General features: G+C 42.5%; 1 protein-coding gene and 1 long non-coding RNA gene across 7 annotated transcripts in view; one reads left to right on the forward strand and one right to left on the reverse strand.

Annotated features, from left to right (window-relative positions):
- The window catches only part of grhl2b (grainyhead-like transcription factor 2b), a 20224-nt gene extending 10164 nt beyond the window's left edge, over positions 1 to 10060 (forward strand). For 5 of the 6 annotated variants that reach the window (XM_054764151.1, XM_054764146.1, XM_054764147.1 and 2 more), the window contains exons 7-16: positions 556 to 667; positions 4527 to 4621; positions 6780 to 6938; positions 7206 to 7263; positions 7401 to 7540; positions 8017 to 8054; positions 8222 to 8313; positions 9152 to 9237; positions 9311 to 9375; positions 9446 to 10059. In XM_054764151.1, the coding sequence (XP_054620126.1) occupies positions 556 to 667; positions 4527 to 4621; positions 6780 to 6938; positions 7206 to 7263; positions 7401 to 7540; positions 8017 to 8054; positions 8222 to 8313; positions 9152 to 9237; positions 9311 to 9375; positions 9446 to 9560 (960 nt within the window). In that variant the 3' untranslated portion in view covers positions 9561 to 10059. Of the gene's footprint in view, positions 1 to 555; positions 668 to 4526; positions 4622 to 6779; positions 6939 to 7205; positions 7264 to 7400; positions 7541 to 8016; positions 8055 to 8221; positions 8314 to 9151; positions 9238 to 9310; positions 9376 to 9445 lie in introns of all 6 variants that reach the window. The other variant, XM_054764145.1, reaches the window with a different exon arrangement.
- Positions 418 to 6911, reverse strand: LOC129173340 (uncharacterized). The gene is made up of 3 exons (XR_008567222.1): positions 6747 to 6911; positions 2930 to 3024; positions 418 to 675 (listed from the first exon to the last, which is right to left on the reverse strand). It is a non-coding gene; the product is annotated as an uncharacterized LOC129173340 (long non-coding RNA).
- Positions 10061 to 12692: the final 2632 nt, after the last annotated feature.

Raw genomic sequence — 12692 nt, forward strand, 5'->3', positions numbered from 1 at the left:
CCGCTAATGCCTGCTACTACATGGTCACAGCATGTATATAAAACCTTGTTGGAGGTGTTTTAATAGCGGGCTTCGTAGGCGCCATAGGTGTGTCCCATTACATGCATTAATTAGCTGCCTCTTTTGACCTGTTTTTATATCTTTAGAATGCACAGAAAAGAGAAAGACGCGTGTGTTCATGTATCACATTAGTATCGTGAATGACGGCCAAAATTTTAAAAAAGTGCACTTTTCCTTTAAGAATTTGGAATGACCTTTAACAATGGTGGTGGCAATGCTTCTTTTTGCTTGTTGGCCCGCTACTTCCTGTTTGATGGATGTTACAAATGCTGCCATTTAGATTCTAGATGAGAAGCATTTCCAAATTTGAATTTGAAAAAGTTTGTCCCTCGGCCACCGCTACACAGTATTTTGGTTCACGCCAGCTAACCAAACACCGGTACAAGTCCTGCTCGCCCCCTCAGGTGGAAAGCGGTATTGCGAGACGAGCCTTTTTAATTAAACCTGATCTTCTTTTGACTTGACGTCCAACTTGTCCCTCGTTGCTCTGTCCAGAGCGTAATCATGGTGGTGTTCAGCGAGGACAAGAACCGGGACGAGCAGCTTAAATATTGGAAGTACTGGCACTCCCGGCAGCACACGGCCAAGCAGAGGGTCCTGGACATCGGTAAGTCCCTGAAACAAAAGAGACTTAATGTTATTTTCAATTGCTGGAATGCGCACTTAGCTTGTAAAGTGGAGAGAAAAAAGGGCATGGCCACACTGAGAGCAAACAAGCACCCACCCAAGCTGACTGCCTGCCTGCCTGAGGCTGATCAGCTGCCCACCAGCCTGAACCCTTTACAGCCAATTGTTACTGCAACACATTACATTCATCCCTTAACATGACAGGGGGAGTTGACAAAATTGGTAGCAGGGTGGGGGCAATTAAAATCAATCTTATGCGCCTTTCTGAGCGATTCATGACATTTTAACGACTATTTTGGTCTCCACCGCTCGCTGATGTGAGAAGTGTGTTTGCGTTCGGCAAGCTCGGGCCTGTTAAAGCTAGCAAAAAATTTACAGGTATGTGTGACAGACACACACACACACGCACACACACACACGCAGCTTGTCAGGACAGGGAGTGGAATGTGAAGACAACTGCTCGTTAACAAATAATACTTTTCTCACTGACAAGTTGATCAATCGGCGGTTGATGACACTCACAAATGTCCGTTATTTGAAAAGGCAGACGCTCTTATTCAATTAGCAGTAACTTTCCATGCTAATGCTCAACTCCCATGCATTAACGGACTATACGGGTGTTGCTTCTCAAATACATTTTTACTCATAACATTTTATACATTATTTCCCTCAAAACTAGAAAAAGTGCTCATTTACCAAATGTTGGTCTTATGAATTAGCAACTAGAATTTCTTTGTATGTGAAACAACGTTCCTCATAGCAAATCGTGGAAATGAACAAATCACTCTGTTCCAGGGTCCACCTGTGGCCATCATCGACCCCTTATGAGCAGTACAGGCAATGTTTTACGTCACATTCTAAACTGTGACACAAATGTGGAAAGAAGTTACATTTGAGATGTTTCTCCAGGAGGTGACGATTCTACATCCGTAGAGGCGTTAAGGTTTAGAGGTTCCACCGTACTGTCGTCCCTCGCTCTATCGTGGCTTTTCAAAAAATGTATTCATGAATAAATGATGGCCGTTTCGTGGTTGACTATGGCCTATTATTAGTCCAAAAATATTGAAAGACAAGTTATATGTATTATGTGTATGTGTCTCTCTCTGTATCACCTTCACACTGCATGGAGTCAACCTTTGCATGTCTGAAGTGATAGTGTGAAAAAAGTCCTCCTACCACTCTGTGTGGAAGTGGTAAGTTTTGGGCTTCTTACTTTGTCCTTCTTCCTCGCTCTTTTTGAAACCCTTTAGAGTAAACAAAGTAGAGGCTAACTATGTAGTTCGCTCGGGAGCATGCTGTGTTTAAAGCGGCTGCCGTCTCTTGTATCCTGCGCATTACAGTTGCGCAAAGTGTTGTAAACAAAGAATATAGGGGTGTTATTTCATGTCTCCAGGGCTCCAATAATGGTAAAAACCGTACTTAGAAAGTCATAAAGAGGTTTTCTCTGCTCTAACTACGAAAATATTTCATTTATTTATATTGAATCCTACTTCACGGAAATTCACTCATCACGGTCGGGTGTGGAACCAATTAATCACGATAAAGGAGGGGTGACTGTAGTTGGTGATTAATGTGGTTTCAAGACATTAAAAAAAAGCAAAAACTCACAATAAATCCTAATAAATAAATAAAAAAATGTTAGCACTTTTATGTGAATACTATAAATTGTTGATTCTGAAAATTAAGGACGGGCATATCGTTAAAAATGCTATCAATTGTGTTGTATTGATTGTCGATTTATCGCGACTGAAGGCAAAATGGAGTGCACTACTCGGCTGCAACCAGCAGAGGCGCTGTCGATTCAACTAGCTTGCAATTGAAAACTGATGTTCAATTATTAAAGCCATACAAAAATTATCTAAATAAATTTAAGTATTTTCGGCCATCTAAAATGAATATTGGAAAGTAGTCAGAATATTATTTAATACGATTTTTTTTTTTTTATTGAAAGCGATGGCTAATTTTCCATGCGAAAGAGACATCCGTACTGCTCCGTACACAAAGAAAGCATGGCTTGTGTGTGCTGGCGAAATCACAGACGCCCCTGCACCCTTCTCCTCTTTTATTAGGGATGGGCCTGCAGCTTGGATGCTGCATGTAACCTGAAACTGCCCACAGTGCTGATTTGAATAGCAGTGGAGCAGGAGTGTGTGCACGGGTGCCTTAGGGCCACATCACAGTATCGTACATGAGCTTATTTAAACTGGGGTAGGGTGGGACCTTTGTTTCCACCATTGTGCACCTGTTCAAGAAGCAGGAAGTGATGCTGTGGCGTCGGTTAGGAGGAGGTTACAGGTCACAGACAGGGGGAGAGGGGTGGCAGATGCTGATGCCGAGCTGGAAAAGACACAGGAGTATAATGCTGGTTTATGCGGCATACAGCAACATATCATAGCAATCCCTACATTGCATGCAAATATGTCCCACATATGTGAGCGGTGTAGGAGAAAGTAATTGCTCATTCGTCAAACACCCCCCAAAAACAATAATAGTAAGAATAGGAGGAGATTTTAACGCTAATTTATGACCGAATATGAGAAGAAATATGAAAGAAATATGACCGAATAAACTTTTTTATTTAACCCAGTGACAAAATAATGCAGGCGCGTCTTGAAATGTTTATTGTCCCACAAATTGACGCTAAACGATATCATTGTCGACATTTTGTTTAGACCAAATAAACCACTGATGTTATGATAATATATAATAAGAATAACATATCATAATATAACATAATAGTGCAATATTTCCTTTAATATGTCATCTTTTACACTGTAAAGTTGTGGAATTGCCGTTTGTGACATGTATATCCTCACAGGCAATTCCTTTGGAGCATTTCTTGAAATGCTGACTTTTCAGCCGTATTAAAGAGCAGCATTTCTTTTGCCATGACTTTCTGAGAACTCACACCGTTTTGCGCTGTTCCGTTTGTGTTTACTTTGCCGACCAAACGTCTCAGTGAGTGTTGACCGTCGGTGTGTAGTTTTTTTCCCCCCAGATGGTAAAACTGGGTCGGGTGGATATGTTTGAGGAGGGCAAGTTTGTTTTGTTGCCTTTTTTTTTTTTTTTTTTTTGCTACAACATTCAAACAAATTTGGCACACTGGCTTGTTTGTGTTGATGGGCTGCTTGCTTGTAGCATTTGGCTTTGCAATCATCTCTTCTCCTAATTTCTACTACGTTGGCTGTTATTGCTCCTCACCAGGGTCCACTCTGCTGTGTGTATGCTCGCTGCCCCGCCTCTCCCCCCACATAGACAAAGCGACGCTGTATGACTGACAAGAGGTCTCACTCCTTTCTAGATGTCTGGGTCCTGAACCAATGCACGGAGTGAACCCACTTCCTGCCTGTTTGGAGGCGAGGGACCGGGAAAACAGTCATGTGGCAAAATGGCCGGCAAAATTATCCACTTGATGTTCATTTGTGATTAATTTATTTATTATCACAAGACAGCTTTTTTTCTGAACAAGAAATCTCATCACGTTTTGATCTCGTGACACCCCTGCTAACGTAACCTTTCTTTGCAAATAAGCTTAGTGTGCATGGGGCATTTCGGGAGAGACCCTTCCTGTTTGCTGTCTGACCATTAAAAAGCTCTCCAAAGAGCCAAATGGCCTCCTATTTCCTCTTACGGCCTTTTGAAGCCAAAGAGTTGTGTTTGTCCAAGCCAAGATAAGCTTTTATCTTCATGAAATTGAAGCGTGCCATTTGATTTGCTTATCTCGTCAAACAATGGCTACCTGCATGGACTTAAAGGCCGCGCTGTGTGTGCTTTTTTACGTTGTGTTCGCCCGTTTTTCGGTTTTTTTCAACGTGATTTTTGTGCATCCCCCCTCGCAGCCGATTACAAAGAGAGCTTCAACACCATCGGCAACATCGAGGAAATCGCCTACAACGCCATCTCCTTCACCTGGGACGTGAACGAAGAGGCCAAGGTAGGAGATGAAGTGTACATTTTCCCAGAAACCGGTCGGTTATGTTTACCCTTGCCAGAGGCGTGTCGTAAAATTGGAACGAACAAAAAAAAAAGCGGCGGGACGGGTTTTATGTCTTTTTTGCTGATTCAGTTGTTGGCAAACAAGAGCAAAGTGGACGAATGAATCGTGACACTCATGGATTGTACAAACAACACAAGGCTCAACAAACTTGATGAATTAAAACAACTCGAGGGCCTGCAGCGCTGATGATAAATCGCCGTGTATACAAGGTTGTCTGACTGGAATTGTCACATAGCATGCAGTTGGTTAGCAGTCCACAAAAAACACCCCACGAGTGTTTTCTATACATTTAGCTATTTGTGGCAGCCCGTCACAAATACATTTGGACCGCCACAAATAGAATTGGAGCAACCAATAAACACATCATGACCGGACTGTCTGGGAACACAGCTTGTGGTTCCAACTGCGTACAGTAGATGACAGTGTAACTCTTCTTAACACACCTCATATGCCAGAGAATAAGAAGACGTAGCAGGAAGGATCAGCAAGTATTCAGATCACCCCTAGATACTATTTTTCAAAAAAGTGACTAGCAAATCCCAGCGACAGGAAATCCCAGAAAATAAGTCTAAACTCAAAACATGTGAATTCAACTTAAGTTACGTTGTGTCTTTGAACGCAACTCTTCACGGTTCATAATAACGTGTGATCCAAATGTTCTGCTACTGTTACCGAGACTCGCCTTTTCATGTTTTTTGCTGACTTTTTGTCTCGCACAGCGTCCGCACAGATGACGTGCATCATGGCCGGTTATGCCACAACTGAACCACCGCATATTTTGTGGCCCTGTGGGAAACACTGTAAACTCCAATAATGCACATTACAAAGCAATCATCTTGGAAAGTTCTCTTAACAAGTTAAATTGAAGTTAAAAACACTATTAGCAGCCACCATTAGCATTAGCGTGTGGCTAAAGGGGCTATGATGATGTTGAGGTCACCAAATGACCAAATTCAACAGAAATATCACAGGTTTCTTTGTTTTGTGTTTTAAAAACATTATTGGACAAAATAGAAGCGTATCATAGGTGGTTCTTTTGCAATTTAAAAGCATTACGCATTACATTTTAGACTGAAATGACCACCACACAATAGTAAGAGGAAGAGGGGACTTCCTGTTTACCACGGTATAAAGAAAGATGACACGGTAAGTGAAATAAATGAATGAGTGTAGTATATTGAAATCAGTATCTACCTTAATGGTATTGTGTATTATTGTATTGTGTATTGTGTATTATTGTGTGGTAATGGTATTATGCTAATGACGGTTTAAACATGATACCCTTACATTTCTGTGTCCGTCATGAAACTGGGGGTCTGTGTCCTGTACTTTTCTCCTTTGTCTTCACTGTGTGTGTGTGTGTGTGTGTGTGTGTGTGTGTGTAGCCCACTCCTTTGTGACCGCTCCTTAAAATGGAGCCCGCTTGCCGTTTGAACTCCCGGGGCCCCCAAGGGCCAACACACACACACACACACACACACACACACACACACACACACACACACACACACACACACACACCAATCCCCGTCCCCACCCTGTCTTGTTTGTTTTGCCCTCGTTTCTGTGTGAATGCCTGCGTGTGTGTGTGTGTGTGTGTGTGTGTGTATTATGTGGCTCTTTTATTGCAATAGGGGACAAAGAGTTGCTGGAGGAAATCCAAGCTCACTTCTCTGGGACAATATTTACTTTTCCTGGCTCTACATCTTTTTTTTTTCCCCTCCCTGTAAGCGTGAATACACACACACACACACACACACACACACACACACATATCGCTCCTTGTCTCTCTTAAGCTGCAGGTGGATTAGCTGCCCTCCTAATGCCACAAGCATTTGTTCCAAATATTACATTGTTTCTTATTGTTATCGATGTTTGATTATTGTGTTATTGATCACAATAATCCGTCTTGTGTAATTCACAGTCCCCCACTGAAGGTGTTATTTTTGCTTAGTTCACTCATAATATATATACATATATTTTTTTAAAGTGATATTTGTGATAAATACAGCCAAGCTATAGCCAATATGTACTGCAGAGAAGATAAATTACACAGGTTTACCGCAACCTCTCCCTCCCCTCGCCCCCCGTTCAGATCTTCATCACAGTCAACTGCCTGAGCACGGACTTCTCGTCGCAGAAGGGCGTCAAGGGTCTTCCTCTGATGATTCAGATCGACACGTACAGCTACAACAACCGCAGCAACAAGCCGCTGCACAGGGCCTACTCGCAGATCAAAGTCTTTTGCGACAAGGTGGGCCACAAATCACCCCCACCTGGAGTGCATAAAGCCATACGTAATCAATGCACACGACAAGTATTGGCATGTTCATAGCAAGTGATCGATTGAAAGTCCCAAACCAATACTTTTGTCCATGTCGTGTAACGCTTTACACTTAATGAGACAGGAACAAGACAAGGGCTCCCCCTAGTGGTGGTGCCTGCACAATCCACCGTCTTTAGTGTTTTTCATTTCATTTTAAACATTTTTTTTTTTTTTTTACATTTCTCTCCCTTTCAGGGAGCTGAGCGCAAAATTAGAGACGAGGAGAGAAAACTATTCCGCAAGAAGTCGAAAGGTTGGAAATCTTTTTTTTTTTGTGAAATTGAAATGAGGAGAAGCGATATAGAAAATGGATGGATGGATGGAGATGATCACAGATAAGTTATTTATTGATGATTATGACACATTTTTCTTGATAAATCAATTTTCCAGGTAAAGATGGAGGTGTAGGCGTGATAACAGTTCCCAAAAAGTCAGACACAACATATTTCAAGACCATGACTGACCTGGAAGCGCAGCCGGTCCTCTTCATCCCTGACGTCCACTTTGGCAACCTGCAGAGGGCAGGACAGGTACACATGATAATGATGATTTAAAAATGATAATGAAACAAAAAAAAATACTACTTTCATTAAAAACATGTAAAAAAAAAAAAACAGTATTAAAATTGTTCAAGGAAAAAGGCAAGAAACATATTACCCATTATAACAAAACACTTCTATGTTTCTTCCACTGAAAACATTTTGCAGAAATAGTAATAAAATTACAAAAAATATCATAAAACATCTACAATAAAATATGACTAAACAGAATGCTTTATTTTATAGCTGAGGCTATCATAGCTAATATTATTATGCATGCACATAGTGACAGAATTTTTAAGTGATTTCTTTGCGAGGGGAGCAAATATTTCTTTATGACACTAATTTGAAAAGGGTTAAAAGGAGAATAGGGAGTATATCATGCAGGGGAATACTCATTCATTTAAGAAAACCAGATAGAGTTAGCATTCCTTTGTGCTTTAACTAGTTTTTGCTGCTGTTTTTAGGTATTCACCTTCAACACAGAGGAGATCGAGCGAGAAGGGTGAGTGTGCGGCCAGACAGGAAGCGTCTTTTACATCAAACAAATAGCAGCGATGCAAAACGCCCCTGCCCAGACAGGAAGCGGCATACAGTCCTGCCGCAAATGCAAACAAAATTAGCAATGGCGCTGTGTTTTGGTTTTTTTAAAATATGCATCTTCTTCCTCAGGAGCGTGCTGGTGAAGAGAATGTTCAGGCCGTCGGATGAAGACTTGTGTCCGTCGCCGCAGAAACAGATCAAGGAGGAGACGCACAAGAGAGGTACAGGATGGACACCCCCACCTGTACCTGCTATCTCATGAGATCCAATGCAAGAGTTCCATATAAAAACCTGTTCAGTTTGGATTGATGTACCGTAATTTCCAGCGTTTAAGATGCACCCACTAAATTTAGAGAGAAAACCAGACTTGTACATATAGAAGCCGCACTAGACTATAAGGCACATGTCCTTGTCATAAAATGGCATATTGCGGCGCGCACAAGTCCGTGAGCACCAGGTAGCTCTTTATTTGACAGGAGCCAATCATGAGAAAACTCACAACGAGCTTATCGACCCATCGGAAATCGCACGCTGTCATCTTACAAAGAACTCTAAAATCATCACACGACAGCTTAACACTCAATTCACGTTTGTGTTAAATACAACAAAAATAATTTCACAAAAATAAAGGTAAAGCAACACCAAAAAAAAAAAAAAAACGCCCAAAAGTTTATTTTTTAATAATGACCTATTTGCTGGAGGCCCTTGGAGTTGTCTAATGGAGGCCCTGGCCAATACCACTCATCATAAATCAACTGAAACATGTACAGTTAATCCATGTGATCGGTATCGGCCAGTCACTCATGGATGATCGGAATCGGTAACGTAAAACCCTCGCCTTCCTACAAGTGTAATAACAAGCACATTGTTGCACTGACACCTCTTTGATGACGTCAATCCAAACAGAGTTATTCGCCTCCTTTCTCTCGTAAGGGCGCCATCGTTTAATTGTACCAGTGTACCTAATATTGTGGCCAGTCTATACAATATCAAGCGACATGTGGCGGTGACAGTCTGCCTCCCCAACTCCCTTCTCCATCTCCCCCACCCTCCTTGCAGTGTTGCTGTACGTCCGCAAAGAGACAGACGAGGTGTTTGACGCGCTGATGCTCAAGTCCCCCACGCTCCGAGGCCTCATGGACGCGGTGAGTGGCGCCGCCCTGTGTCGCTTGAACGCCGCCAAACAGAGCGAGTCAGCATGCTCTCTGCTGTTTTTAGATATCTGAGAAATACGGGGTGGCAGCCGAGAAGATCTCCAAAGTGTACAAGAAAAGCAAAAAAGGGTGGGATAAACACTTTCTGTTAAGTGTCTTTTCATTTCAAAGGCTAACACGCGGTCACTTCCTGTTTCAGCATCCTGGTCAACATGGATGACAACATCATCGAGCATTACTCCAACGAGGACACCTTCGTCCTTCACTTGGAGAGCCATGCCGACGCCTACAAGGTGACGCTGACGGAGATATGACAGCGGAAAAAGGGGGCGTGCCCCACCAAGCACCCTCATCCTGTGACATCCGAAAAGACTGCCTCTGATTGGCTGACACTGTGCTCTGGAGGGGAACTGTTACAGTGTGTCCTAAAAGGCAGAAATAACAGAGCACAGATTCATGGATCCACGCCACGGTTTTATTGACTGTATAAAATGTGTTGTCGTCGTGTACATACTTGACTCGTATTGACAAAACTGCCCATCAGGAGTAGCCTTGTGAGATGCCTGATGAAAACTGTCTATGCAATAGTTTGAAGTAAGGCGTAATTAGCAGCTTCATTTGCATGCCCGCCTTTGTATTTGTTTGTTTTTATAGCAGTTTTATTATTTATTGATGCTTTGCGGTATATCCATTGATTTCAAGTGCAGTACTTCACATTTCAGTGACTTAACAGGAAGTCACCCTCAACAGGAGCCCTCGTGTGATTTTTCTTTTAAAAAAAAATAAAAAATTTTAAAGGGTTTGTATTGCAGATTTTGATATTCGTGTCACCACCAGTGTTGGCAATTAACTCCATGAAAGTACTTTTCAGCAACTCACTGTTGCCTGAATCTCATGACCTAATGATAAACAGGCGTGCCATGGGGAACGTTCGCATTGTTTCTCTTTCACTATCTGATATAAGTAAATAGCACCAAACAGCAAAAATATTAGTTGTGATGTGTGTTGTTTGGCACATGTTTGTGGCACATCTTGGTAAAAGGTGTCAGTGTTGCCAACATTTCCCCAAAAGCCACTAGCGACAAATCTAACAACTTTTTCTGCGGTCGTTGGAGACTTTCCTGGTAACTGGGGGATTTAAAAGTGACAAGACACATTGTTCTGCAGTTTCAGTTCTCACTGAGCAGCAGCGGGTGTGGCTCAGAGGTGCGCTCCGCCCCAAAGTCTCAGGGTATTTACTGGTTTGAAATAGGTAGGAATTTTGTGTTGCCATAAGATCCTCTGGAGTTTTTCGGAGACCCCTGCTACATAAGGGACTACCACCCCTCTCCTTTTTGCTTCTGTGGGCTTTTGGGTTTCTTTCCCTACTCTCTTCTTTTGACATTTGTTAAAAGCCCACCACGGGTACCCACAGGTTGAGAGCGCTCTCTGGACATGTTGTGTCTCCTTTTTCCTTCCCTCAGCACTAGTTGGTATTTGCTCCGCTCTATGTTGGAGGGTCCTAATAACCCCTAGTTTATGTTGTAGTGGATGGTTTGATTCAAAAAGCAGGTATTGGTCAGTGTGTGTGGCCTTTCTAAAGACCTCTGGAAGTAGCTGTCTGTCCTCTCCTATAATTACCTTGCAGTCTAAGAAGGCTAGTTGGTTCTCTTTAGCGTCCTCGCGAGTAAATTTCATATTGGTGTCCACCGCATTGATGTGATCTGTGAAAGACTGAACTTCCTGTTTTTTGATTATGACAAAGGTGTCATCCACGTATCTAAACCAGTGCCTTGGTTTTGTCCCTGAGAAGGATGTGAGAGCCTGTTTCTCCATCTCTTCCATGTACAGATTCGTCATTATGGGTGAGGCTTGTGAGCCCATCGCACAACCATGAATTTGTCTGTAAAATTTCCCTCTAAACTGAAAATATGTGGTGTTAAGGCAAATTTCCAGTAATTGGCAGATGTGGTCAGCACTAAGTTTTGTTCTCCGATGCAGAGTTGAGTCCTGAAGCAGTCTCTTCCTCACCACCGAGACTGCTGCTGAGGTGGGGACAGATGTGAAAAGTGAAGTCACATCATAAGACACCAAAGTTTCCTCTGGCTCCAATCTGAGGTCTTTGATGCTCGCCACAAACCCTTTTGTGTTCTCTATATGATGATCAGTGTTGCCTACCAATGGGGATAAGACTGTTTTTACATATTTAGCTACATTGTATATGGTAGAGTCAATGCTACAGACAATGGGTCTGAGGGGAAACCCTTCCTTGTGGATTTTTGGAAGGCCATAGATACATGGTGTAGCCTCCCCAGGGTATAACCTATGTTACATCTGTCTGTCAATTAGTTCTTCCTTCTCTAACTTTTGGAGACAGTCTATGATTTCTTTCTTATACCTACTGGATGGGTCCCTTTTAAGTTGCTCATATGTGTTGGCATCACTAATTAGACTTGTTATTTTTCCTCATAGTCCAATGTGTTGAGAACCACTGTGCATCTGCCCTTATCAGCTGGTAAGATGGTGATGCTCTCATCTTTCTGCAGAGCCGCTAATGCTTTCCTCTTAAAGCAACCAATCACTATTGGACTTAAAAATGAGTGCATCCTAAAGACAAGGCTCCAAACCAGAAACAGAGCAATGTGGTCTATTCCATCCACTGTAAAGATGAGGAATGCAAAGAGCACTACATTGGGGAAACTAAGCAAATGCTCCAAAAAAGGCTTTATCAACATCGCAGGGACAATTCTAGTGGTCCTCAATCAGCAGTACATCTACACCTTAAAGCTACCAATCACTCTTTTGAGGACAGCGAGGTAAAGATTTTGGCCAAAGAAAACAGATGGTTTGAAAAAGGAGTAAAGGAAGCTATTTTTGTCAAACAACAGAACCCATCATTGAATCGGAATGGTGGTTTGAGGTTTAATTTGGACCCTGTGTTCAGCAGGTTACTGAGACCGAAACCCACAGCTCTTAGTCTTGCAAATGAGGTGGAGCCAGGGCCGAGCCAGAACAATAGATGCTAACGAGCCAGTATCAGAGTCGTTCATACCCAACTCAGGGAGCGACACTTCCCTTTTATCGGAGGTGCTAATAGCAGGAGAGGATGAGACCACAACTCCTCCCAGGCTTAGTGTAAGGAACCAATAGGAGGAGGGCATTGGCACACCAATTCCGCCCACTCTTACTGTATTTAAGGCCTAGGCTACCAGCACTTATTAGTTCGCTGACGAAGCTCTTCGGATGAGGAGCGAAACGTCCGACACCTTCTTCACAGAAGTACAGATGACGTCTCAAGAAGCCTTTCCCTCGATGTAAGCTATGAGTAAAAATCCGCCATGTTGGTAGGTGGTTAGCTTTAGCCTACTAGACAACGCTGAAACTATGCAACATTGCAGATACAAACGTGCAAAAATATGTGTGTTATGTTGTTTTTCGGCCAGTACCGAGGTATAGCGTGGAACAAA

This window comes from Dunckerocampus dactyliophorus, chromosome 20, assembly GCF_027744805.1.
Source record: "Dunckerocampus dactyliophorus isolate RoL2022-P2 chromosome 20, RoL_Ddac_1.1, whole genome shotgun sequence".
Lineage (NCBI taxonomy): Eukaryota > Metazoa > Chordata > Actinopteri > Syngnathiformes > Syngnathidae > Dunckerocampus > Dunckerocampus dactyliophorus.